Source organism: Caloenas nicobarica, chromosome 13 (assembly GCF_036013445.1).
Source record: "Caloenas nicobarica isolate bCalNic1 chromosome 13, bCalNic1.hap1, whole genome shotgun sequence".
Lineage (NCBI taxonomy): Eukaryota > Metazoa > Chordata > Aves > Columbiformes > Columbidae > Caloenas > Caloenas nicobarica.
Genome location: NC_088257.1, coordinates 2,823,462 through 2,851,093, shown reverse-complemented (window position 1 = coordinate 2,851,093; position 27,632 = coordinate 2,823,462). Strand labels below are relative to the sequence as shown.

Sequence of the window (27,632 nt, the reverse complement as noted above, 5' to 3'; positions counted from 1 at the left end):
TGAGGGCATTTACTTGCAGTGAGCACACGCCATTCTCCATCGCTCCACACATACAACGATGAGAGATGGTATTTCCTCCACAATTTTTATTTTAAATTACAAAGGATGTTGCATACATTGATGAATTTGTATCTGGACAGAAGTGCTAGAGATCAAGGGTGACAGAGTAAACAAAGTCAATAGTTTAATTGTGCCTCTTTTTGAAAAAAATAAAAACTGCACAACTATTAACCAACATTAAACATCGCAACTCTTAACACATCATGCTTGTAACAAGGTAAATTTTCTAACAGAGACAAGACTTTCAGTAAGTTTTTCTGAGCTCCAGTTGGAAGTTGATTATAGGGTATCAAGGACAGCATTACAATCATGACCCCAAGCGTAGGCAGCACAGGATGCCATGTTTTGTTTAAAATGCCTTTTTAAAAAAGTTTTCTCCACCACCTACATCCGCATGTGCCATCAGCCTTAAGAGTTCACTCAACCACAAGTACTGAGCAATAAGTTTAACTTCGACATAATATTCTGGGAGATGATCCAAATCAGAATGTAAGAATATCCATAAGAAAGATTAATAAAATTAAGTGCAACTACTCGTTCTGTTTCTTAATCAGAAAATATTGATAGGGTGGAGTGTGCTTTTGCCACTACCAAATCTGATCCAGAAGTTTTCCTTAGCCAGTTCTCACCCAAATTTGACTTAACAGATGCATGGCTACAAAATATTCTTAAGGTAAACTCTCAACACTGATGTAATCTAAAAACCTGGAGTTTTTCTTTTTAAATGGGAAAAAAAAAAGCATGGCTTAAAATAGCCCTGGCTCTGCTTTTAGCTCCACAGCTCATTAGAAAGACAATAAATGCATAGTCATTATTTGCTCTTGTGGAAGTTCATGAGTGTCTAAGAGGCTGAGGATTATAATTCAGTGCACACACATCTCCTTGTCATGCCAGAAGCATTGAGGGAAAAAACATGGCATATCGTGAAATGTAAATTGTAGCGAGATAGAGACGCTTTTGTATGCTGCAAAGAATATATAACCTAAAAGTGCTATTTTTCATTAATGACATTTAAGAATCCCAATTTGTATTGGGAGATATTCAAGAGTGGTGTTTTCTCAACAGACTAATGCCCTTAATACAGTTACAAGAAGAATCAGCCACGGCAGCAGTAACTGTTTGAAATGTACTTCACACGATCCCTGGGTAAAGAAACTAAAGCAGCCAAGACCACATCTAGCAGCACACTCAACCAGATGATTCCAACTGAAGCCTCCAACTTAGAAAGAAAATAAAACCATGATTAGATGTATTCTTGAAATTCAGGTCGCAAGGCCAAAACACAGATCCTGACATTCGCGGTACATAATTGGGTTCTGCCTCCACAGAATTTCAGGAAGACTTGCAAGCACGTTTGAGGAACAGAATCGCATTTGCTATTTCTGCTGAAGGCAACTTGTATACAACCCTCTGAAATTCTCCTAAAAAAGCCTTTCGGAGCTTTAAAAAAAATAGCTTTGTTTAAACGATTTATGGAAAAGCACATCCAGTCTTCGTATTTTGTGAACAAACAACTGCTTTATTAATGAAGGCAAATATCAGATGAATATTGGGGGAGGGATCTCTTTTAAAAAATAAAATAAAAACTGACACCACTGTATTTCGGAAGTGTCTGGTTGCCTTTAGGTTAGTTAAAAGACCCTTCATCCATTTTAGGGGTTGGTTTGTTTAACAAAAAACCCCAACTTTTTCCTGGCCCTCTTAGTATGGAAAAAAGTCTGTCTATAAAGCATTAGGAACTGAACACAGCTGAGCCCGACTCTCACATCAGCTTTACAGCAACTTCATTAAATCACAATGATTTCAACTGGTATAATAAGAAAATCCAGCCCATCCACACATAAACGTAGCTTTAGTAGTAAGTCTCATCCAAAAAAAAAAAATGTACTCACCAAGTATCAGTAAATGTGTTCAATAAACCATAAAAGGAAGCGTTAGCAAAAGGGGTCGAGGGCTAAAAAACACCCTTCACGAGCACCCCCACATTTTGCAAGGCCATTCAAAAACTGGTCTTCTGTATAAATACAAAAGGACTATTGAGAGAAACTGAAATCAGACCTATCCAGAACTTTCTTCAGGATGCTTTTATCAGCTCCGATTCCATTTCAGGGGGGTTGGGTTTGAAGAGTGGAGAGGGAACGAGAAACATTTAGTTCTAGATGTACAAGTAAGGCACAATATAAAGCCACATCATCATCATCATCTGTCAGGAGGGAAGGAGGAGAGGACGAGAATCATACATGGTACAGGAGAACGAGCAGCCCATCGATTCCAAGGGTGGCACCTACGGTCAGACTGACAAGATCTCGACAAGAGCAGGTACGACAGCACGAGTTTAATGTGGAAACAAACCCCGGAGAATCCAGTGTATCAGAAAAAGGAAGAGCTTTCGTTTGGATTAAATAAAAAAAATGTAGACTTGTTTTTGGATATAGGAATAAAAGTGAATATTCACAATGCCTACACTCAAAACCAACCAAACAAAAAATCCAGGACTTCATTAAGATCCACATACCATGTATGAACACTGAAAATCTTTAGAAAATGGTCTTCTCTAAAGATCATCCAAAAATGCATGCCACAAATGCCAAAAAACAGAACATGTACATTTGTTGATTTTTATATCCTTATAAGATTTTTGTTTGTGATAAGTATACACTAAATGTATATATTTTAATGACACTAGAGGAAGCAGATTGTTACTGGCATTAAAGTACAACCATTTCTAGACGGTTTAAATGCCACAGAGTCCCCTGGTTAAAATGTAAAGCTGCACAGCTTGCCTATGTCACCTTTATGATAAAGTTAAACCAGCAAAAGGTCTTATCTTTACTCTACATTTTACTGCCAGGTTTTATTTATATCAAGTATCGCTGCAGCATTCTGACCAGCCCAGAGTTAGCAGCAAGTGGCAGGAATCATATAAAACGCAGTTGGTTTTTTTTTTTCTTTTTAAACAAAGTGCTTTTCTAAGATATACATACATATAAATAGGTACAAAATAAAGTGTCAACATTAAAAAGCTCAACTATTTAAAAGCTTTAACTTAATACATAGAAAACACTGAAATGCAAGGGTACGGAATTCACTAGAGATTCAAAGGCTACTTTGAAATGCTAGACCAAAATCATATTCTGGTTTTCAGACAAAAATAAAAAGCTATAAAGTTCTATTTGCCCAACATTTCTGAGCAGTAAAGAAGGGGCATTTATAATACCTTGTCAGTTTAATTTGTCACAAAGGTCTCTACCTGATTGCAAAACTGCTCTCTTAACGTTTCGGAAACGCTGCCCCGTCTGCGCAGTTTGGATCCAGCGGAAGGACCTCTCGGATCTGAGCAGCGCGTTAACATCGGAAAGGAACAACGAGCATTGAAATCTGGGTACAGACACAGCCTTCACATCACAAGACACATTCGCTGTCGGGGTTTTATGGGCCAGATGCACCTCCCGAACAACTGCGCCATCGTCAGTAACTCCAGCAGGAACACACCTGAGCCAGCGTGGAAAGCAGCAAACTTTCACCTCACCCTAACGACACCACCTGGAACAAAACCACCCACATTCCACTCAGATTTTTGCAAGTCTTAAGTGGATTTACGAAGTTTTGCCTAAATTGCTCTGGGTATTTGTTCAGTCTCCTGGAGGACAGACTTTCTGCACAGCTCAGTAGTGGTATTTTGGCCTCCTCCTCCCTTTCGAGTCTTCCAAAATCCGCGGTGAGTTGTGCACACCTGCGCTCTCACCGACTTTATTTCCTAGTACAAGTTTGGATATAAAAATAAGCTACTTATAAACAAAAAGGAATCACAGTACAAACAAACTCAGACAAACTAGAAATGGAGAAATTCCCCAAAGGGAGCAGGGAGAAAAGCCTTCATGGACTTTTGCATTTGTTTTTGTTTTTTGTTTTTTTTTTTCAGCAGCTACATTTGAAAATATTTGGTATTTCTATTTTCAGTAAACAGTGTTTTGTCATCTTTAAATAGGGAGAGAAAGAACAGGGAGGAAAAAGGGGGGTCCATGAAACCAGAGAATGATCTTGCCTTGAGATAAAGGACTTTCTCATCAAAGGCTAAAGCTTTTAATCTGTAGGTTACACTGACTACAAAGCCAACTCTTATTAGCAGAAGAGCAAATAAGAACAGTGTGTTAATATTCCTCAATCATAGAAACTACTGAATTAGCAAGAATAAGTCACATATAAGTTTGAAGAAGCTAGTTTCGAAATACCTGTACAAAAATATAAAAGTCTATAAATTTTTTTTTGTCTTGTTTGAAGCCTGTGCTGATTCTTGGAAACATCACATGCATAATAATACATCAACTGGAAAAGTGGCAACTAAGGTATTAGATATTTGTAGCTCTTTTTTCTCTTTACATATATACACATTACAATAAAAATAATTTTATTTTGGTTGTTTGGTGGAAGTATACTACAACAAGCTAAATATCCTTTTTTTAAATTCTCAAAGTTGAAAACTATTTTACCAATAGCTTACTAAAATCCAAATATATTAAAATCTCCTACAGTAAGTGCAGAGAAAAAAGATTTAGAGACTCCGAGACGGCCACCAACTTATCTACCATGGAAGCGAACTACAAGAACAGCAAAACAATATTGTTATGTATGAATGCTCCTTCTGTAGATAATTGGACCCAAACAAAAAAATTCACAGTTCAGTAAGATCCCTAACCCTGACCTTTAATTTTTTTGTCTTTTTTTCATTTGTTTTTACATTCAGTACAGTATCATATAAGCTGTGCAAAACTTTACTTAGACTGGCAGTTCGCCATATCAGTTGCATTTGTCTTTGGTACAAAAATAAACAATCGCATTAATGTGCAAGTATTTGTTTTCTTCCGGCCAAAGTACCGAAATTGAGTTTTCTAGAGCCATCTTTTATACAATACATAGACTCTGTGGCATATATCTACATTTTCAACATATTCCTATATACATTCAAAAGTTTTAAGAGCTGGAACAAATACATTAAAACCTATAATCTTACCGTCTATACATCTTGTTTTTTCCCCTCAGGGTTTTCTTCATACAAAACTTTACCAGCTTATACTGATAGCTCTCCCCCCAAAATACAAGGCACAAAGAATAGACTTTTTTTTCTCTTGCTTGCACAGACATTTAAATACTATATTAAGCTCAGAAAATTAAAGTCTTATATGGCACACTAGCTCTAATGCCACGTGTGCTATGTACAAGTTAACGGTTGCAAAGAAAGATTATTGTTTTTTAGGAACAAAAGAAACTCCAATTATTTTTATATATATATATATATATGTATGTATGTGTGTGTGTATATATATATATATATATATATATATAAAAGAACAAAAAACTCCCTAAATTGACAGCTTTACAAAAAAATGCTTCCTCTTATTTTACTTGGAGCATAAACCTGTCACAATGTCTGGCATATGCTAAAAATTTTTACTAGCAGAAGTGTGGTTTTGCTTCTAAAACAAAAGTGATATATTCTGGTCCTACATAACTTAATTTTACAAAGAATCCTCATCTCTGTATTTAACTTAAAGCAGCTTTGAAACTACCTGGTTTATGCTCCGAAAAATGCTATTAAGCATTTTAGATCATGCTTTGATTTGTTTTACTACATTATTATTGAAAACCAATGGAACGCTAAACTGCCATGCAGACCAGAATGCAATTTACAATGAAGTACTTGACAACACAGGTAGAATCGGAGCGACGAGAAGAGCTGGAGTCGCATCTTAAACTTTTGCCACGGGGATTCGCAGCCCCACGAGGCCGCCGGTGGGGTCTCCCTCTGCGGTCTTCTCTAAAACTTGATTCACAAATTCTGATGTCTGTCCAGCTACAGGTGGCCCTAAGAAGGGAGGGTAAGAAAACGTGCTGGAAGTTACTATTCATTGCACGGGTTTGGACATTCCTATAAGCCATTCAAAGCAAACGAGCACTGGTTAGTAACCAGCCAAAAGGCACAAAGAACTGAAATCAGGAAGCGCTTCTTCCATTTCTCTATTCCAGAAATTCTTTGCAATCTAAGGTATCATAGATTACGTGTCTCTCCACAGACATGCAAATACATTGAGTTTACTGCTTACCCAGAGTGTCTTTAATAAGTACGTTTAACTTTTGTTCCATGTTGACTCCTCTATCATCTTTAGGTACCTGCACCCGGTTAACTATTTCTTGTTTAATGGAGTTGATGACAAACAGCAAATTATCTGCAAAGAAAAAAAACGGGATTAGTTTTACAGCACAATGTCCCTGGAGCAAGAGAGATCCACAGTTGTGCACACACAGTTATCTGTGAGTGTCAAAGGTGTCACATCACACTTACTGTAAAATTAAGATGTAATAGTTTACATCTGTAAACATATTTTCAAAAATATTTACAACACATGCATACATTTATGTAGTTTACATCTGTAAAATAGCTCAACACTGCAGGTAACCCAATTTACACACACTTTATGGAGTGGACTGGTTTTGGACCAACAAAATTGTTGCGTTTGTACCCACCCTGTTATCTCTATAAACTGCGAGGTGTGACCCAAGTTACATGATGGTGCAAAACACAGACTTGTCTGAACAAAAGGAAAATTAAGATGTGAAGAGTTGTATTTACCATATTCCGTGTTGAGACCCCAGAGTTTTACTTTATTGGCTTCATACTGGGCTTTCTTTTTTAGTCTACAAGCCCTATAGTAAGAAGAGGGGAAGAATTAGAACACTAATTAAAAAATTCCAGAATACTAAGAGCATCTGTCCGTTTGCCACACGAACTTATCAACTAATACTCCCAGAGCCGTGACGTACAAAATCATCTGTCTGCTCGCTCACCTTCACCGACAGCACTCTGCTACCTACGTTTGCTTACATTTCACACTTGTGGGTTTGATCACTGTCTCAATCATTTGCCCTGCAACTAAGTGAGCTGGTTTCCAGTGGAAATACATTGTTATCCAGGGAACAGGCCAACTATCTCTCCAAAGAGCCAGTTGTCCTGCTTTTTGATAAACTGCTAATTGGCCCGTTGCAAGAACTGCCACGATGAAGCAGGATCTCTTGGGGCAAAAATCAGTTACATCTTAATTGTACAGTTGCAGTAATCCAAATTTCCTCATCCATGTGGCGTTAATCTCACACATACCTGGAAGCCAACTTGTTCTTTTCTTTTCTTGACCTGGGTCTGGCAGTTAAGGGCAGTTCACTAACTGGCGTGAGGTCACTGATCACCTTATTCAGCTTCCTCAGTTCGTTACCGATCTGCAGCAGCTTTCTGGGGTTGGGAGTCAGGTCTTCTACATCAGTCCTCCGCGATTTCTTGGCTGCATATTTTCCTGGTTTAAATATGCAGAAAACTGGGTTGAGAAGTTACACAATACATACACAAACCTGCCAAACCCATTCTTAAATACGTATTTTTTGGGTGCAGTTTAAGTTCCTTTGTTCATTACAAGAGAATGGACTGGCATCATGTGATCCCTATGGCCTTTCACAATAGAACATTTCCAGACACACTGCTTTGGACAATTCATATTATATCCGGATCAGATAAGAGCAAATACTGCTGGCCAGGCTACTGGATGCAATAGACAGTACACACACAACTGTGCTGAAAAATGTATGTCACAAGTTCAAACCCTGTGGTTTTGCCCCAACTGCAACTTGCCAACTCATACATTCAGTCAATATATCCTCCTGCACACTCGAGTCGATTAAATTCTTAATAATCTTACTGCTAAAGTTGTGTATTAAGGAGCGTTGAGTCCTGGTATTGAAATGATCTTCAGTGATACTGAGCTTAAATGATCCACATAAAGGCTAGCTGACTTCTTTGGTATGTATTTCAAGCTGTTTAAGGCTCATTTTCCTAAGGAAATACACACATTCAAGACAAAATGTTTATTCCTTAAGATCCTCTGCCACTGCTACGTATCTTTTTCCAGATTTCTATTAAAAATCCTGGTTGTCACAGACACTTGCATGAAAATGTAAATAAAACTAACAAAACCCGCTCCAGAAATATTTAATAGAGAGCTGATCATTTGGCATGATTTATCTGCAGTAGTAGACTACCTCAGTATATGTATGTACATGAAAATAAAAAAAATCTGTAGTTTCTGGACGTTCCGTAGCGTTTGATCCCAGAAATCCCTTGTGTACGCACCTGACTTAAAGGTCACTTGCTCCTCCAAGTGTCTGGTGGGACTGAGTCCTCCAGGCATGTTTGGTTATTTGTTGTTTAACAACAAGTACAGATATAAGCCTTCGTAAGAAGGAGCAGAGATAGGGATTTGAGCTACTGATATCTCACTACAAGATGAATAAGCACATCAAAACTAAGGAGATTTCAAAAAAAAAAACCACCCACAAAGTTTCCTTCCCTGACTAAAACTACAAGTAACAACAACAACAAAATATTTTGGTTTAACAGCAGGCAAACTGCCATGTTAAAGACAGTAATTTTCAACTGTAAGGGAACGTTAACGTTATAACCAGGGAAGATTGTTTCATTTTCTCCTTCAAAGCCAAAACCAAATGGATCAGTCTACCAAAGCGGTCCTGTGACAAGGACACAAACATGACTTGTAAGAGTGGTTTGTTCTGGGTGATGTTAGTCATGTGTGTGGTACAGCAAATTGCTCACCGAAAACACAGTTTAGACCAATTGGTTTAAGTTTCTGAGAGGGTATTTAAAAAGAAATAGTTTATTTACAGAGGAGTAAATGCTTCACTGTGCTGCATTCACGTAAGTGGGAAAAAAACAAAGAGAGATAGTTACGCCTTATTGCTTGTCCTTAGTTCATGCTGCAGTTAACCGGACCTTGGCATCTCAGCTCACTCCTAACGCAAGCGAGACTGAAACCAACAGCTCTGGGGAGCAAACATCAGTCAAGCAACCCATCCCTTATGGTCACAGTATCGCACTGAGAAAATTTCAAACTCTTGGGGTTTCCACTGAAAGCCCTTGGAACTTAAAATTCTCACTTCATCCACCTTCCTCTGGAAGAAACCACACAGAAAGTTACTCCTGTATGGTCACTGTGCAGAACTCCGCTAATTGAGCCACAGACTTCCAGTGTTTTAATAATTTGCTTTCATGGCCAAAACACAACTTCCCAGCGCTTGAACGTACAGAAGTTTGGCTGCTGAAGGTGTCAGAAACACATTCAGACATTCACTTGTGAGTAGGAGTCTGTTCTTACCGTGATGGAGACCGTTCTTCTGATACATGTTACTTGGTAACGTGTCTCGACTCCACTCGGATGGCCTCAGCATCCTCTCCTGTTGCGATGGCGTCAGCTGCTCGCTGTACTCCCAGAAGTATCTTCGCTTGCCTCTTTTCCGAGAGGATATTGCAGTCATTTCTTTCAAATCCTCCACAGAATCATTTTCATACCCTAAAAGGATGCATTGCATTGTTTATATAATATTGACAAAACCGCTTCTAGCCCTTTAACGGTGAACTGAGTATTCGAGTTAAGAGCGAAACTCCAGACAAGGCCTGTGTTACATTATCTAATAGAACTGGCTTTCGGTGTCAACTACTACTGCGTACTTGCCTTAAATCCAGGGACAGACATTAAGCCAGTGATGGTGCTTCATTAGTTGAAAAGAGACAAATTATTTATGCATTGAAAGCCCCTTTATATTCCCTGACCCCTTAAACCCCCTTGCTCGTCCCCCCCATCCCACCGCTGCAGAACAGCCAGCAGCAGGGGGAGCGTGTTCTTCCATCCTCATCTGCAGGAACAGAATCCTAACTCACTTCCACATTTTAGTTTATCTCTAATCAAAGAGCATGGAAAGAAAAGCAGATAATAAGGACACAGCAGCAAAAGACTAATAAAGAAAGCAAAATTATTCAATCATAGACTATTCTGATTTGGAAGGGACCCAATTAGGATCGAGTCCAACTCCTGCTCTTCCGTAAGTCTGAATACCCTTGGGAAATAAATCAAACCGCCTGTGTCCATTAAACTGAAGGAAGGCGGCTCTGTTATCAGGACAATGACTCGAAGTCCATAAGAAAAGACCATCTAAACAGAAAGGATCTGGACACAAGCTGTTCAATCTCCTCCCTGCCTCTTCAGTGGGATGAAGAGAAATGATCCACGGTAAAGCTACATGATATTTTAGAGGTATATTATGATGCACTCGATATGATGAACTGTTTGTGAAGTGCATGGAAACTGTAATGCCACTATCCACATTGCAGAAATATTTATGCCATAATTATGTAAATACAAACCACAGGTTTTGAAATCCTACATAGGTTTTAGAAAACAAAGCCAACCTATACAAAGGTTAAAAACCCCAAACCATCGCATTGCCTTTTGTACTAAAATTCTATATCGTAGCTTACATTTACTTAAAAAATAATGCATTTCAAAACATCATGTACACTAATGAAGCTTAAAGAAAAGCCAAACACTGAAGGGACTGTAAGCTTAACAAACCCTGACCCCATATGCTTGAGCTCTGCTTCATCTTTTAACAGTAGCACATAGAACACTTTCTTCTTTTTAAAACAGTCCATTCGATTAGTCTGTTTGCACTTGCAAACACAGTTGAAAGAAGAAAAACAAACCTTGTTGCTTCCATCTGACTCTCACCTTGGAACCCAAAGTATGAACAGAAGTCAGGTGCACAGAGGGATGAAACCAGTTCTAAAGTTCTGTTTCTAATCATTTAGTCAACTCATTTACTTTGATTATCTAGTTTATTAAAAAGACAGGATTTGAAATGCAAATCAAACAATGAAACAGGCTTTATGAAATATTTTTTCTTTCATAGCCAAAATTATTATGACAATTTACATTAAATATTGTTCCAAATACCATAAATATTTTTAACCGTACTTCCATTTTACCCAAATGTTGTTTGACATAAGTATCAAAATATTCTTAAAAACCCCACTTACTTTCCACTTGAAAAAAACATGTCAAACTATGCAACTCATTATATAGATATGTATAAATTTAGGCCAACTTCATGCTAACACAGAATGAAGCCAGCCGATGAAAACAAATCTCTGTAAGAGCTGCTGTGTACAGAGGTAAAACAAGGTTAAAATTAAGACTTCCTGTTTGCTTATTTAAACTGTAATTGAGTCAGCAACTTAAATTATGTTGATTTAGTGCATCCTGTCTTGCGACTCTTCCCCTGACCTGCTATCGCTTTAAAGTTACACAGAATAATCCAGTGCACAATGTTCTAACCTGGTCCCTAACACGGGAGTGCAACAAAAGGATTCAGCTTTTCTGCACTGGATTTGTCTGCCTTGAATTCTCCTCTCAGCAAACACCACCCACGGTCTCACTTTCTTCGGTGGGCCCCTAAGAAATCTGACAGGGTTCTTGCATTCACCTTTCAAGCCCTTCACAAGTCCCTCCCAACAATCTTAGTTCACACTCCTTACTATGGTTTTAGGTCTAAATTTGCCAGGGGTTAAATTAAGTGAAACACAGAAGAGGATGGACATGACTTGGGCATCTTACCACATTAGAAACAAAAATAGCCCCAGCAAAACAGAATCAGAAAACCCCTTCTCTTCGCAATTTAATGACACTGACTTCTGTCAAACTCTTTCTGAGTCTTTTTCCCCCAACTCATGGTCCAGATGCTCAGAAGAGATAAAATGCAGCTTCTTTCAACAACCTCCATGTCTCTACAAGCACTTTCCCCTTTCAGCTATTTCTTCTCCTGCACTACTGCAAACTGAATCAGTTGTTGCATCGCCCGTTTCTGGAACTTCTTGACTACTTGCTGGGAGAAGCAATTGGTTACAACTATTTCTATCAAATGAGATATGTAAAAATATACCAGTAGTAGCCAAAAAAGGTTTAAGTGCTAGAAAAAGCTTGAGTTGATAATTCCCATGATAAGTTACCTTTGCAGGGGACCGAAATTGCTGAATCTGTATTGCGGTGATAACAAAAACACTGTTGCCCAAACTCGCCCGACAGCCAGTCACAGTTTTCGTTATTTCTCCAAGTTCCTGAAGTTCATAAGTATTTCCTCAGACAACACTAATGCTTTAAGAAAGCATTTCATGCACTCCAAAACCAGACATCAAGAGCAGTAAACAAAACCAAATTGTGTATAAAATACATGAATGGGTCAGTAATAACTAACAAATTTTTGTCCTTTCAGAAAGTTACGTCTTCACTCTCAATTTATCAACTGATTTGGGTTTCAGTCCCATGGGATGTTACATCCTCCTGCACCGTGCCTGTTTTTAGAACCTTTATCCACAGTATTTACCTTCACTCTAAAGGTAAAAACCCAACACACAGCACACGAGTGACATAATTAAAATACCTGGAGACATTACCCTCTAATATAATCAAAACGTGTGGTGAAACTTTTAATATCACCATACTCGAGGTGAACGGCTTCATTCGCTTTAAGTTCCAGCAAGCGCATGAGCCAAGCTCCTTAGCTACTGCACAACGCAGTTGCATTTAGGAGGTGAGAGCGATCGCTTGGCAGTAAAATTGGAACTAACAGCAAATAGTTAATGTAATTTCACCCCCTGAAAGCCCGGCATCTTAATACGACATCTCTTTTCCAAGGTTCCCAGGCTTTCTGTGCAGGTCTCTGTGGGCTGCACAGCTCCGTGCGCTGTGACAATCGTTAGAGCTGTAATCGCTGCTCAGAGCCCCAGAAAACAGAGGGAGTTCCATTCAGGAGGAGGAAGAGGTTTTAAAATGCTAATGGAAATGTGTTATGTACGCGTAAAAGTAGCATAAAGGGCACAATGCTGAACAAGTTTAATGCCAACTCAGGAAATCTATAATTAAATCAGGGAGTTCATTATGACAAACACTGACAAGCTTTAGGGAAGCTGCTGGTTTTAAAAAGGCAAAATTTCAGCTGCTTTCTCCCCTGAAGTTCCATATTGCAAATGTCTGAATAACTTAATTCTTATACTCTACTACAAAGCATTTATGAAATGCGAATATTAGAACACTTTCTACAATGAAACTAATATGTGGTTACAGTACTATCCCTTTCCCTTCAGATGTTATTTTTACACAACGTTACCGCTTTGTTACCTTCCAGGTGAAGGTTAGTTCTTATTTCTGTTGTTAAGGCTCCATTTCTACATGCAGAAGAGAAGAATTCAGTATCCTTTGAAGACCCACTAAGTGTTACTGCTGAAAACCACCAAGAAATGGTTCTATTAGTTTCAGTGGTAGGTTCTGTACCTACAGTAGGACTTAAGTAATTATGAAATTATTTCACTCAGGCTACAATTTCATACCAGCTATCAAGAGACACAACTCTGGATAAATTCAAAGCAGCAACCTACGCAAGCACTACAAAGCTCTGCACATCCTATCATCAAGCCACAAAAGAAGAAGGCAACAATTGCAGGTAGTTGCTCTACAACCTTAGGCTACTAGCTTGGTTTCCTGTATTGTCTATTATTATTTTTCTTGCACGATCACTGTTTATGTAGCTTTTCTCGAAACGGGGCAACAGAGACCTTGCATAGTTTTCTTTAAATACATTTTGCAAAGCACTTAGAAAATCTGAGATGAAAGTTCATAATTTAAGATCAGTGTTGTCATTATTAACCATAAAGCATTCAAAAGCATTCTTCCCTGCTTGGCGGACAAATCCGTTAAACTCCAAGTTAACAAACCCCTACGCTGTTGGTACCTGGTTCTGAGAAAGTATCGCTGATGTCATCATCTTTATCATCCTCATAATCTTCTTCCTCATCGTCGTTTTCAGACAGCTCGTGCTCGCTACCGAATCCTTCATCGTGGTCCTCGTCTTCAATATCGTCCTCATCATCCTCATCTTCCTCCGGGTCTCCTTTGGCTGACTGTTCAGCCACACTGTCTGTTACAAAAAGAGAATAGTTGTGCTCTTCTTTCTTCTGCGAAGAATCTGACACGGACGTGCTGGCAGACAGGCTGCTCTCGCCCACCACAAGCGCGGGAGCTTCCTGGGGCGGACTGAGGAGCAGCTCTTGAGTCTCTTTAAAAGGCAGAGCAGGAGTTGTACTGTGACTGTGCGGCGACTCCATTCCTTTTCTTTCTTGTCTCTTTGCTACAGCACCACAATAGCAGGTGTTTTCCTTTGCTGCATCAGCGTGTGTCTGGCTCAGCACCGGTCTGCTCTGTGGTAAAGGACTGATCTTTACTTTCGCCTTTTTAACGTAGTCTTTACATTCAACATGAATGTTCACCTTTTCGTTATTGTACACGTTGGTCTTCACCACGATCTGTGTACTGGCAGCAGGCTGAGCTGCAGGCCTGCTCGCCTTCTGAACATAGTCCGACAAAGGCGCCTCAGCCTGAACGTTCTTGGAGGAACAGACCGGGGCTGCTGCTCTGGTTGCAATTTTTTTGCCAGGTAACAAAGAATTCAAAGGGTTTTGTTTTACACTGAAGAGCAAATCAGGGTAATAGAGTGAATCAGAAACAGGTTGGGAATCCTCACTGTTAAGCTGAGCCAGTGTTGGTGTTTTGCTTATCACCTCTTCGTCTTGGTATGGGCTTGAAAAGTCATCGAGGCCCAGATAATCCACCTCTTTTGTTCCCCAGATGTCACAGCTGGTTAGTTTAGTGTACTTAGTTAAGTCTTCACAGTAGGTGTCCCACTGCTCCCACTTGGAGGTGAGCGCAGCTTCTTTGTCCAGGATGTCCGTAAAAGACTCCAAGTTCTCAAGGTCTTTGCAGTCCTCCATTGAAAGTAAGTTGTCTCTGGAGCTTTGCTGATAGTCCATTTCTCTGTCCTGTGCATAAGAAGACAAGTTAAAAATTAATAATAAAAAATAAAAGTTACCAATCATCTCTGTCCTCTACTTAATCTAGTACAGTGAGCTTAATTCCAGTGAAGTCGTAACAGAGAGAGATACCTCAACTTCCAACTAAAGCATCTTTTGAGGGTCAGACTGAAGTCCAGCTTCTGTGCTTCACCAGCAGATCCTTCTGAAGAGATTGCTAAAGATACAAGTCAAATGCTGCTGGATTCTTTTTCTCCTATTGCAAATTCATCTGGTCACCAGGAACTAGACTAGTACCAACACTCATGTATTTAAAATATGAAAGACATCCTGGGCAAGCTGTTCCAGTCTCTGTTAAGCTAGGTCCATCTCTGCTGTGTGCTTAACAGAACATCCTCAAGTTTACCAGTCCCTGGAATACCTCATTTTAACACAATCAACTAACATCTAGGAGCTACCTTTCTTTTTGATGCAGGGGGTGAAAAAACAAAAACAAAAAACAAAAGAACGCTCGTATTAGTAGCTCATGAGTCAACTTTTGTTTTGCTTCCCCTGCATTCACAGCTTGGGTGAAGCAGCATAAAGCTGCTCTTGCAGAAAACATTGTAAGGAAGAGTCTCAAGCACCATTACATAACGTCAACACAGCTCTATTTGATATCAAGCCTCTCCTGAATGCCAGCTTTAACGAGCATCTATTGAGGGAGCATCACATTTGCTGGACAAGCATGAATGTTGAATGACATAAGAACATTCATGTTGAATGTTATGTTCTTCCCTCATCGGTAGCTAGCAGTAATGAATAATCTTCTAGCTTTCTTGAACAAATACTCCTGAAGTTCTGTACACACACACACAGGATGACCTACCAGTTCATACATGAAGTCTGGATCTGAACTGCTTGCCAAGAGATCTGTGCTCATCAGAGTCTGCTCGGAAAACACATGGCTCCGAAAGGCATCCCCGAAAGGAGGGTCCATTCCACTCACACTGGGCTGCAACAAAATCGATACTCACATTTGAAACATGCTATAAAAAGGCATACGATTTTCTTCAACAAACATAAAGACTATTGCCATTTCATCCAAGCCTCTGAGTATGTGCTATACGTGTGTTTGGACGGTTTTTACCTACACAGATAAGCATGCCATTTCTCCGAGCGAGAGAATGCTGTAAGAGCAGCTAACAACATGCAGGTCCTTAATCAAAGGACACATTTGTATTCATCATATAGCTGCGAGAGCACTGCTCGTTCGTTCTTTTTTGTTGGTTTGAAATTCTCACGTGTTTGCCAAGTTTAGGGATATGTCAGCATTTATACAAGAGGAGAGCGAGCACTGGCAAGATCGGTATCAACAGGCACCACATGCTGGCAGGGCCTTCACCCTGATACAAACTGCTTTGTACTAAAGCAGCACTGACTGGCTTTAGAACCATTAGAACTCATAAAACTTCCACCTGAGATTTTAACAATAGCAAAATTTACTACAACTAACTCAAAAGTGTAATATCCCTCAGGAATGAAATGGAACTTTGCAAAAAAACCATGATGGAGGACGACTGGGCGCGCAGGGAATGGGCAGCAAGGCTTTCTGCTACATTTCATTCCAGAGCTCTATTTCTCTTCTGGACACACTTGCCCCGAGGGTTGGGAAGGGAGAAACGCTGTGCTGTGTGAATCACTGCAGTAATAAAAGGCTGTTCTCCGGTATCCACCCTCAGCAACTTTGCTGTGTGAACAAATCCAGTACCAAGAGCAGCAGCACAGCTTCCACCGCAGACACTGCTGGGGCCCTAAAAATACACATCACTTAATCTTTGCTACATTCTTCCTGCTGATGCTAATCAAATTTGCTCTTAAACTTCCTTTTTTTTTTTTAATAAGGAAACAAAATTATCCACAGAAGCAAATAAAAGGCTTACCTGAGGCATTTCCAAGCCCAGATTACCCAAATCCAATTCCAAACTTCTTTTTTTATTCACTCGTAGATTCCTTTCCAGCTTTACTTCAGTCTCAGTGAGTTTACACAATCCATGCAATTAAATTGTTCCTTAGGACAGCTTCAGTTCACCCTGCTGTAGCTCTTCTGTTTGTAGACTTCTGTGTAGAACAAACACAGCAAACCCCCAAGGAGGTAAGTCATCCTTCATCAAAAAGGTAGCGCTTAAAAAACAGCCAAAGTGAAGCAAAGGCAAAAATTTCCCCTGAGAAGTGATTATTCCTCATGCTGGAATGTACAGTAATTTTCTTCCTCTGCCATCTTTCATCGAATGAAAAGCTACAGATGCTACAGAACAGAGTTCCTGCAAAAACCTTTCTAGCTGAGCTACATTTTGCTGCCTTTTTTCCTCTACTACCAAGACCACGAGCTCTACAGACACATGAAAAGAAAATCTGGCCTAATTGGAAATAATTACTAGAATACTGCCGGGTACGCAAGAGAGAAACAGTCTTTATGACTAATAAAACAGAGCCAATAAATTCTAAAAATGTCTCAGGCAAATGTCTCAAAATACTCCTTTTGGAACACGCAGCAGTACAGTCTCAGCGGTATCTCCTCCTTTTCTCAAGAGTTTAATCCATCCAGCGTCAGATCAGATTATATCAATCACTCATAGAGCAGCATCTAGTGGCAGTGGGATCACCGCACATGTGCTCAGCCTTCCCCATCACAACTCCTTAGAAATTGTGCCAAATTCAGGGTTGCCTGATCAAATATCTTCTCTATTAATTCTGAGTAAGGAACACGTAGAAATTGGTCCAATTTAACTACTAGCAATTTTACCAGTTTAGTAGTTTCTATAGACCCGCTGCTATTTCATACGTGTACCTAAAGACTTTTCTGAGCCTCATATCCTGCTTAATCCTGCGTTTTTAACAATGGAAGGAAAACTGAACTGTGGAAAAGCACCTTCGCACAAACACCGGTAACTATATCTAACTACAAGTATGATAGAAGACTCATAAGTGACAGGAAGTAAAAAAGAACAATTTTATATCAAAACCAACAATTTTATATAAAAAACAAGAATTAAAAAAAAATCACCCATGGTATCAAGCCTTAGTATCTAATGTAACTCCATGGTGTTCAAGGATGCTGTTTTCCTGCTGTCTTGCTTGTCTACAAGATCCCTGGCCTTAAATAAAAAGTCGCTTTAACAAAGCAGCAGCATGAGAGAAGCAGAATAAAAAAAATATAAACCATCGTACTTGTGCAGTTTTTCAGCATTACCAGTTAAAATACATTTGTTCCTTTGAGCAGAGCTCTTCACTCAAGCATTGCTAAGTCAGACTTCGGTGCAATCTGCTCAGACTATGTTTATTCTCTTGTTTTGAACAACAAATAGTGAAGTAAAATGTTCTCCTCCAGCACAGGACAGCGGCCCTGCCATTATTCCTACTTTCAGACACCATCTGAGTTATTTTGTTGTACCTAGCATACAAACTATCAGGCTGTGGCAAAAACAGCCACTATACCAAAAAAAGGAGTCTTTACTTATCGAAACATATTGCTCTTCAAATAGTGGCCAGAATATAAAGAACAACAACGACACAAGTTCTCAGTAAAACGGCGCTACCGCTGCCAAGGTGAGCGGTTCCTCGTGGGGCCCTGGGGCCAACAACACACGGTTCCTTCTGGAGAATTTCCTTTCTGCTCTACAGCTTCCAGGGAACTCTTTTTACTCATCTTTACGCGACATTTGAAGTGAAGTTTGGGTCTCACAGCCACACGGGCCGTCCTGTTGGTGCTGTTCGACATGGCAAAAACGACTAATTCGCTTTTCAACCTGACCCAACAGATGAGGAGAAAGGGCCTGTTCTTTAACAGAAATTAAGGATGTTCTCATACGTGAAGAAAGAGGCGAGAACGCTATCACCTCTAAGACCAACCTACACCTGAGTAGTATCTGACGTTCTTTCCATACAAAGTGGCAGAGCCTGGTGCCTTTTTCAACAGAACATCAGATTAATACCTTGACGGCAGCACCAGAACACCAGCTGCATTCACGGGGAAACTGTCAGCATTGGGCCTCTGCGTGGTATCAGGGAGAGAGGAAGGAGATATTCATATTTGCTGCTTATTTGCCGGGTATTCTTTGTTATGTTTTTGTTAGAACACATATGTCAAGCCATTCCACCATGTTTCATACTTAACTAGAAAGGGAAAAGGTGAAACTTCATCTGTGCTGACCCTGATTTCAGAAACAACTGACTGATGCTTCCAAGGGTCAGGACCACGGAGCTCTTGGATCATTTACAAATCCTCGAAATGGCCATTAAATATTCAAAATACTTTTGCTATCTCAAAGACCGGAGTGATCTTCTAGCTATAAACTTACAGCACCATTTAAGAATGACAGTGTCTGTCCTGCCAAGTCAAGGCAGTATATCAGCTAATCTGATTGTTCCTGTAATTCTCTTTATATTTCACTCTTGACGTTTTATAACATTAATATTTAAATGTGATTTGAATCCCATTAGGATCTACTCGAGCTGTCTGAGGGAGCTGCACGCTCCCAACAAAGCGGACCCACTGCCAACAGCTTTCGGAATTTCTCAGAATCATCAAGATCTTCATTAAAAGACTCCTGGTGTTCACACTGAACTACCAATACTTTTCATGAACTATTCCATTAAGATGTATAGGAGAGGTCAGTAACACGTACAGAACCACAGATATAAAATCTGCACTCGCTGTAAATGAAAGTATCTCAATAGACCACAGCTGAATTCCTATTTGTGCAGAATTTATCATTATTGGCACTTTCAGCCCAAGACTGCGTTGGAACAGAATAGTCCAGTCATTATGTATAATGAACACAGATTTGAGATCTGTGGCAGAGTGCAATCGCAGCAGTGTAAGAACTACCAAAAGATAAATACAGCAGGAATTTCCACTTCAGGACAATTTTCATTAATGCCTCAACATCAGCCCCTTCCCAAATGCAGAGACACAGAGTGGAAATCCTGCGTTTGCTCCAGAGCAGCTCGAGCGCAGGTGGAATCCAGAGCCCGCGGCTCTGGGCAGGGTGACAGCGCCGCTCCTTTTGGCACAGCCCATGGTTAAATCAGATTAAGGTGATTAAGGAGCCGGTCCCTGAGCTGGTTCCACATCTGCAGATTCTTGAGTTGCATCAGTGCTCCCAGGAGAAGGTTTGCTCGTTCCTCTGGGCAGGAGGAACGGAAGGACATCTTGGGAACTTTTGTGTTCACCTAACATTTAAGAATTTGGGGTACTGATGGAGGCGTGCATATATATATTGGTTAAATTCCCCACCCGTCATCAATAAGTAACCAAAACCTGTTCTGTAGAGTTAATAATTCACTAATCTAATGTCAGATCCTAATAAAAATCCTCTGCATTTATACGTATTTTTTGAAAATGCACATTTATAATAGATTAATAGTGGTTCCAAGGCACCCAGGACAATTGAACTTCAACCAATCTCATGGCAGGCTTATTCCATGACACTACTGATGCAGCAGCACTTTGAAACCCGCAGTCAGCAGGACCTAAACTCAAAACATGTGGCATTAACGAGAAATTTGGCAGTTGCCAGGCACCTGCCACATCCCTGGACCAGTCAAAAACCCTTCTGCAACAACACATTACCTCTAAAGAAGCCCTCGTAACAAAAAGACTTGAACCGCCAGCTTCAGCTTGACAAGTCTGCAAGTCTTCCTCAGGCACCTGGATGAATCACCGGCACTGCAGCTCTAACTAAAGTTGCTATTTCTGTCTCAGTTCAGATGTGTGTTTTGTACCATTTGAAAAGCAGGCAGAGTCGCTATACTGTGGTGCTGATCGTACAGTGCTTATTACCACAGCAGCTGAACGCCTGGTAGAAACACATTACACGAACAATTACGCTTTTCACACTGGTGACTGCATCATACGGCGGTTTGTCAAAGTTAGTTTTGATGCAGATAAAAAAAAAAGCACGTCACAAGAGCTTGTGAATACTAAACTTACACACTCAGGCTAAAACATGCAAAATGCCGATCTCTGAATTTCAGAGAAAGCACGAAACCGATGCCACGTATTTTAAAAGAACCATTATGTGCTGTGCAGCATTTGCCGTATCTGGACATTTTATGAAGTACAACTGTTAGAGATGCGAGAAGTTCTCCTGCGCTTCTCTTAAAACTTTTTTCCTTCCACAGTTTGTGCCAATTTGCTTCCCATTACAGAACATACTCTGCTCACTGTGATCTTCAAGAGCAGAACATATTTTTCTGGTTTGTTTCTGAATGCAGTGGGGTTTTTTGTTGTTTTGGTTTGTTTTTTTCTTTCTATGTGATTCTTCAATTATTAGCCAGACTTGAAAAAATTATTTTACTTTTCTCCCTCACCACAAAGACACAAAGTTTCCTCTTCTGTTTTTGTTTGTGTTCTTTTTTGTGTAGTGGGTGAGCAAAGACATTCTTGTAAAAGGTCTCAGTGCTCTTACACCCACCGCAGCCTCATTCACCTGCTCATCCAAAGCAGCCAAGTCCCTCTGCTGTCTCTGCGATGTATTTGTATTCAAATGCCAGCACAAGCATCTGAGACATGAGGCCCTTTGCCTTCTCTATCCTGGAAAGCAAAGAGCAGCTGCTTAAGACACCCAGATCCTCCGTTTGATGGAGCTTTGCCATTTTAAAGAACTAAAGATACAAAGACTGTTTCCACTTCTTTTAAGCCTCTTCCCATCAGTAGACGAAAACTGTCGCTTTGCCGTCTTGGTTCCTTTTCCCCTGCTGACTTTCCCCTCCCAATATAATTTTTCTAATCCCGTGTGCCCACAGCAGACAGACCTCACGCTCTGGAACTGGCAGCATTGAACAGAAGCTCTGGTCGCCCATTGCACATGCAGCAGCCCAGGTAAAAGAGCTGATGAACCACCAAAAAGAACACAGCGCCACGTTCTTTGAGTGAATACCTCACACGTCACCTCCAGACACACAACTTCGGAGGGGAATTTCACTTCAGCACAACCACAGGAGCAAATGTGGAGATGCCAATAACTGATCTTCACGCAAGAGGCAGAAAAAAAGGTGTTTTGTTTTAACCAACAACGTATTGCACCTACGTATTACATAGCAGCTATGCCCAGAATAATATATTCATATGAGACGCGCTAGCTTTTCTGTATATTTTGGAACAAAGACTTAGATATTATTATTATTTTAGTGCGAAGAGTGGGACGTGCAGCATGTTAAACTTATTAGAACTGTATTAACACACTTTGATTCATTTTAGAAAGTTTTTATAGTTAAAATATGAATTGCATAAACTTTTATTAAAATACCACTGTAGAGCCAGGAGAGTTGTTTACACAAGAGACTCAGCACTAAGACTAACATTCATTTTTTTTTCAGCCAGAGATTTCCCCTGGAGCAGAGCGTGGCCAAAGCAAAGACAGAAAACAAAAGCAAAACTAGACAACAATTCCGCTCACAATCTCCAGCAACATTCTACATCCCTACGTGATGGTTAGTTTTGCATATTTTTTTTTTCTGACAGGGCAAAGTCTTCCAGGGTAAGAAAGAAATTTAATTCTATAGTTCCCAGAAAAAAACCTCTTCTGATGAAAGGAACGGTACAATCTAGTATACTCTTCATACTGTAGAATTATGTTTTGTTATACTTTTGTTACAAATGGGTTATTGGTATTACCTACTTCAAATCCAACAACTCAGAAAGACGCATTAGTCAAAACAGTCAAAAAATGAGAAAACAAAAAGCACAAACAAACAAACAAACAATACCACAGCATAAGAGCTCAAAACCAAAAGGATTTTTAAAAAATATACAATAATATAATCAGGAAAATTATTATAGCAAGGTCTAAACCTTAAAATCTATGATTTCCAGAAAACTTGGCTTGACTTTCAATCCAATGCCATCTTTCAGGCACTTCTTATGAAGTGCCAAATATCCTTATCAAACTTCTATTTTAAAACATCATTTAATTAAGCTCCACAAACCACACAGCATGGACATGCAAGCCATGGAAATCTACACTATCGTGTTCCCTTGTTTATACCCCACTATCAGTCTATTAGTCGGACAGAAACTTCTACTTATTCCAAATTAATTCCTGCTAACACTTAAGGGACTGCAAACGGTTCTTTTGCCACTCTCATCAAAAAATGAAACCAAACCATGGCAAGGATGTTCAATGGTTTGATGCCTCTGCTGCAGATTTCTCAGTTAACACTCCCACCAAACACAAAATAATTCTTTCTTTGCTCAGGTAAACTACTGGCTGCAAAGGTCTCTGAGATATTATTATATCTCACCTCTTTAAGTAATATCACTGAGCATTGATATTTCTACAAGAAATCCTTCCTGCTAAAACAATCACCCAATATATTTCTTACAGGAATTCTGACTTCTCATTTAAGTTGCCAACAATAAAAATTGATCAGGTTTCTAAAACATCTGTTTCAGTCCCTCTATAATTCTTACGAAAACATCCATGTAATAATAACAAATAATAATAATGATAAACCCTCCCCACAAGGATGCTTAGAAGCACTTGGTTAAGCGACCTTAAGCCAAGGGCTAACCAGCCTTTTTATCAACATCTTTAAAACATTTTAAAGCGTTTGAAAGACAATATCAGAATCTGATTCTGTTCTGCAGGTTATGTATTGCATTATTTCAACAAGCTACCCTCAAGTGGCAACAACATATATATTACGCTTACTTTAAATGAGAACTTAAACATTTCGGCTGGCACAGCTGAGTGATTGAAAACTGTTCAGCCTGTTGCTTAGAGAAACCTGAAAAAAAGAGCGTGTGTTTTATACCGGAGCGTGACACAGTGAATTCTGTTCATTAGATTATCTCTGGTATCCGGGCAGCTGCGTGAGGCGATGCCCTGGGCAGCGCTGGCCTGGCCGGGCTGCAGGCTCAGTGAAACCCCGGCCGAACCCCCGGGCACACCGCGGGCATCCGTACAGAACAGAGCGCCCACGCCCTTCGGGACGGAGGGGAGTTAAAGTTCGGGCTTCGGTCCTTAGTAACACGAGGGGCAAACCGCCCCCGCCCCAGCGCTGCCCTCTCAGAGCCGGGGAGGAGCCGCCGAACCCACAGACGCGCCCGGGGCAGCTCCTGAGGCGGCCCGGGGGAGTTTTCGGTGTTTTATAAGAGAAGTCTGTGGGAACTGGCTCACGGCAGGAGGCGGGAACGCGCCCCGTCCTCTCCTCGGAGCGGGAACACCTGTGTGCGGGCAGCGCCTTCCCCCGGCTGTGCCCGCGCTGACGGGCGGGTTCGCCAGCGGCCCGATCCCCACAAGCGACAGACGCCCCGAGGCAAAGCGCTCCGGAGGGCCGGGGCCGCGGGCACCCTCCGCAGCCAGCGGCGCTGCTCCAGCCCCCGGCCCTCCCGCAGGCAGCTGCCGGCGGGGCAGCTCCGGCCCGCACCGCGCCCCCGCCCCTGACCCACTAACACACCTCCCAGCCAACATGGCCGCCCCGCCAGCCAGCGCGGAGCGCAGCCTAGCCCGGCCGCCACCTCTCCGCCCCGCCCTCCCTGCCCGCTCACTGGCTCGCTCCTCAGCCCCGCACGCTGCCATTGGCCGCCGCCCACGCCGCTCACCCGCCCAGCGGCCCTTTCAGCTAGGGTGAGGCGACATGTAAACAAACCCCCTTCCGCCGCTCCGGAGGAGACCGGCCGCAGCCCCCGGCCCCCCCCAGGCCGCCCCGACCGGACCCGAACCATGTCCGCCCGCCCGCGGGACGCCGGGAGCCCGCGCCAGCCTCCCCCAGGCCCCGGCATGGCCGAAAGGGCGCGGAGGGCTCCCCTGCCCCCCGGGAGGCAGCCCCCGCCCTGCGGCTCCCATGAGGGCTGGGGGCGGCCGGCGCGGCCTCACCGGAGCGCGCACCCCCCGCTGCCCGGGACAAGCCCCTTCCCAAGCAGCCGGGGCCGCCTCTAGCTGTTCACCGGTGAAGCCCACACCCCCCCGCCCCAGTCAGTTACATAAAACGCCGTGCCGGAGCGCGGAAGGTCCCTCCCGCCGCCCTGCCCCACCACACACTGACTGCCCGCCGGCCCGGGACCCCTCTCCGCCTCCCCTGGCCCAGCAGCCTTCCCTACGGACCGGAGCCGCCCGGCCGGACACCGGCACGCCCCAGGCAGAGAAACCCCACACCCCCACGGGTCACCCCCTGGCCGTCCCGAGCATTCCAACAGGTCGAAGGCGGAGGAGGCGGCTACGAGCCTAAAAGGCAACAGACGGCAGAACTGCCGAGCCCTTCTGCACCCGAGCGCACCGGCGCCGCGGACCCGGGCAGCCCCTCCACCCGCACAACCAGCACGACCGGTCTTCCCCCGGCAGGACGGCGCTTTCGTTTCCCCGGCGCTCGCTGCGAGACTCACTCTCCTTGTAAAAGCCCCGGCCGCTCCTGCCGGGTGGAGGCTGGAAGGGACGCTGACAACTCGCTGCCGAGCCCGCGCTCGGTCCCCCGCGCAGCCCCTTTCACCGCGCCCTCCAGCCATATCGCTGCTGCCCCCCCTCCGCTCCGGGCGGCGGACAACCCCTGCGCACAGCGGCTCTCCCGCAGCACCGGCAGCCACACCCCCGAGCCGAGCGAGGGGAGCGGCGTGGCGGGAGCCCTCCTGTCCGCTGGGCACCATCCCCGTGCCCTGTTCCTCGGGAGCCGGGCAGACACACCCCCTCCCGCAGCCCCCTGCCCGGTGCGCACGCTAACACCGCCTCCTCCCCGCCGGGACGCCCGCCGCCGCCCCCCCTCCAAAGGGCGGCCCCACAGCCCCCCGCGCTGCCCTCCCGCCTCCCCGGGGGGCAGCCACCGGCCGGGGCCGCCGCCCCGCTCTGCAGCCACCGCCCCCCCGCGGGCCGCACTCACCGGGCGGCCGGGGCTCAGCAGGGGGCGCCGCCCCGCGCGCTCCGGCCCGGGCCCTCCATGCGGCTTCGGGGTTTGTTTTGTTTATGTCCCTTCCTGACGGGTTCCCGGAAATCGCGTGACTCGCCCCCCTCACGTGGGAGGGCGGGCGGGCGGGCGGGGGGAGGAATGTGCTAGCCAATCGCCAGCTAGCGTCCCGCCGGCCAATGGGGCGCCGCCCCGGAGGTGGCCTCCCACGTCACGTGACGGCGGAGAGGCGCGCGGGGGGTATTTAAGGCGGTGCGCGGGGTGAGCGGTGGCTGTGCTGCTCCGGGTCACATCGCTACTGGTCATCCTGCCGCAGTTCTGTGCTCTTGCTACTGTCTGCAACCTGCACACGCAGCCCCCCTGCAGGGACAGGTGCTTGGCCTCCATCATGTAAGACACAACTGGAGAAATCAGTAGCAAAAAAAAAAAAAACCACACCCAACCCAAAACACAGCCCTTCTCCTCTTACTATTTGCAAATAGTATTTATTATTTAGACAACTTTTTTGCATTTCACCCCTCTGTGGTAACACAATTTCTTTCCACTGTACCTAAAACCCATCAAGCTTGACAATTCAAAGAAGAAACACATCATTTTGTCTCAGAGACTTTGTAAGGCATCATTCTGGAAATGGGACCAGCCACCCACCTCTGACAACTGAAAGCCCTTTGCGTGAGTAAAATGCTTCCCCCATTTCCCAAAGGAAAAGCTAGCTTCCATAAACACTTCGGAACAATATCCTGTGAGGGGCACAGATGCAGACATTCAGGTTTCCTAAACAACGTGAAAAGAAGTTAAAAGCATTTGAAATGACCCTGACTTGAGCACTTGCTCTACACGCTGCCAATGTTTATGACTTACAAGGCTTGACTATGGAGTTGGTTTCCTTAATTTTCCTCACTTTTTGCCTTCCCCCAAACATCAATACACCCAGGGACATCAGACCCTCTCCCCCGCAGCCTTTCCACCTATTTCAAGCACTAAGGAGCTTCCTTCACAGATACTTTAACATTTTGCATTCTCTTCTGTTGTCATGAAGCAAGAGGAAAACTGTTAGAGGCTTTGATACTTGCGTTGTTTGTTAAACACCAGTGGCTGAACGTCTGCTCTGATTTCCTGCAGTCATCCAAAAAAAACCCACCACAAACCAAAACCCACCAAACAAACACCATTATCTGACACGGTGTTAATTCCTGGCACACACGGCACAGACCGTTCCATGACCAATGCGGACAGTGGGTCACAAAACATTCAGCAGAACAAAACCAAAACATTATTTTTTCAACTTATTCCATCATGCTACTACCCAGTATCTGTTTCAGAGTAAATATTAACCATTTGGATAAAAGGAAATCTATTTATCCAGAAAACACTTAAATAAAAGTTAATCTACAGCTTGTTTGTCCAGGCTCCAAACAGCTCTTGACATTAAAGTCACCAACATGTAACACGCCAGGTGAACTGTGTTACTTCTCATTATCTTCTACAATGAGCAATACCTTAGAAACTACAACAGAAAGCTTGTTAAAGAAAGTGATTAAACCAATTTACTAATACCACTGGATGTTTCCTTTTTTCATGTCTCACTTCAGGGTAAATATGACAGGCAGATCAATATAATTTAAAAACTGTTACATATCCAAAATTGTCAACTCTGTCTTGAAGCATTTCTCCTCCCCTTCTCATATGATGTCAACATATATTATCCTCCACACACTTAAAAAAACCAACCCCAGACAAACAAAAAACCCCACCAAAACCGCCACCTAAGCTTTTAAGATCATTTGATTTCCAATATTCTTAGGAATTATTTGCCATACACTATATAGCATTACGGTGTACAACTTCTGGCATGTTAAAATATAGCTCACTGTAGTACTTAACTTGAAAAAAAATTTCACTGTTCCAGTCACAACGGTCACCGAGCTAGTTTGTAATA

The 27,632-nt window shown here is 42.6% G+C and overlaps 1 protein-coding gene across 3 annotated transcripts; it reads right to left on the bottom strand.

The window, feature by feature from the left end:
- Positions 1-113: 113 nt before the first annotated feature.
- Positions 114-25,768, bottom strand: CREBRF (CREB3 regulatory factor). Of its 3 annotated transcripts, none has more exons than XM_065644215.1 (10): positions 25,670-25,768; positions 16,735-16,912; positions 15,681-15,806; positions 13,738-14,821; positions 13,128-13,229; positions 9,273-9,467; positions 7,214-7,403; positions 6,689-6,762; positions 6,162-6,284; positions 114-5,923 (listed from the first exon to the last, which is right to left on the bottom strand). In XM_065644215.1, the coding sequence occupies exons 2-10, from the start codon at positions 16,741-16,743 to the stop codon at positions 5,808-5,810; spliced, it is 2,019 nt and encodes a 672-aa protein (XP_065500287.1). In that variant the 5' UTR covers positions 16,744-16,912; positions 25,670-25,768; the 3' UTR covers positions 114-5,807. The 3 variants fall into 3 exon arrangements, with proteins under 3 accessions (XP_065500287.1, XP_065500290.1, XP_065500288.1); XM_065644218.1 differs by having other exon boundaries at positions 13,128-13,226; XM_065644216.1 differs by lacking the exon at positions 25,670-25,768 and adding an exon at positions 23,509-23,579.
- Between the last annotated feature and the right edge of the window lie 1,864 nt (positions 25,769-27,632).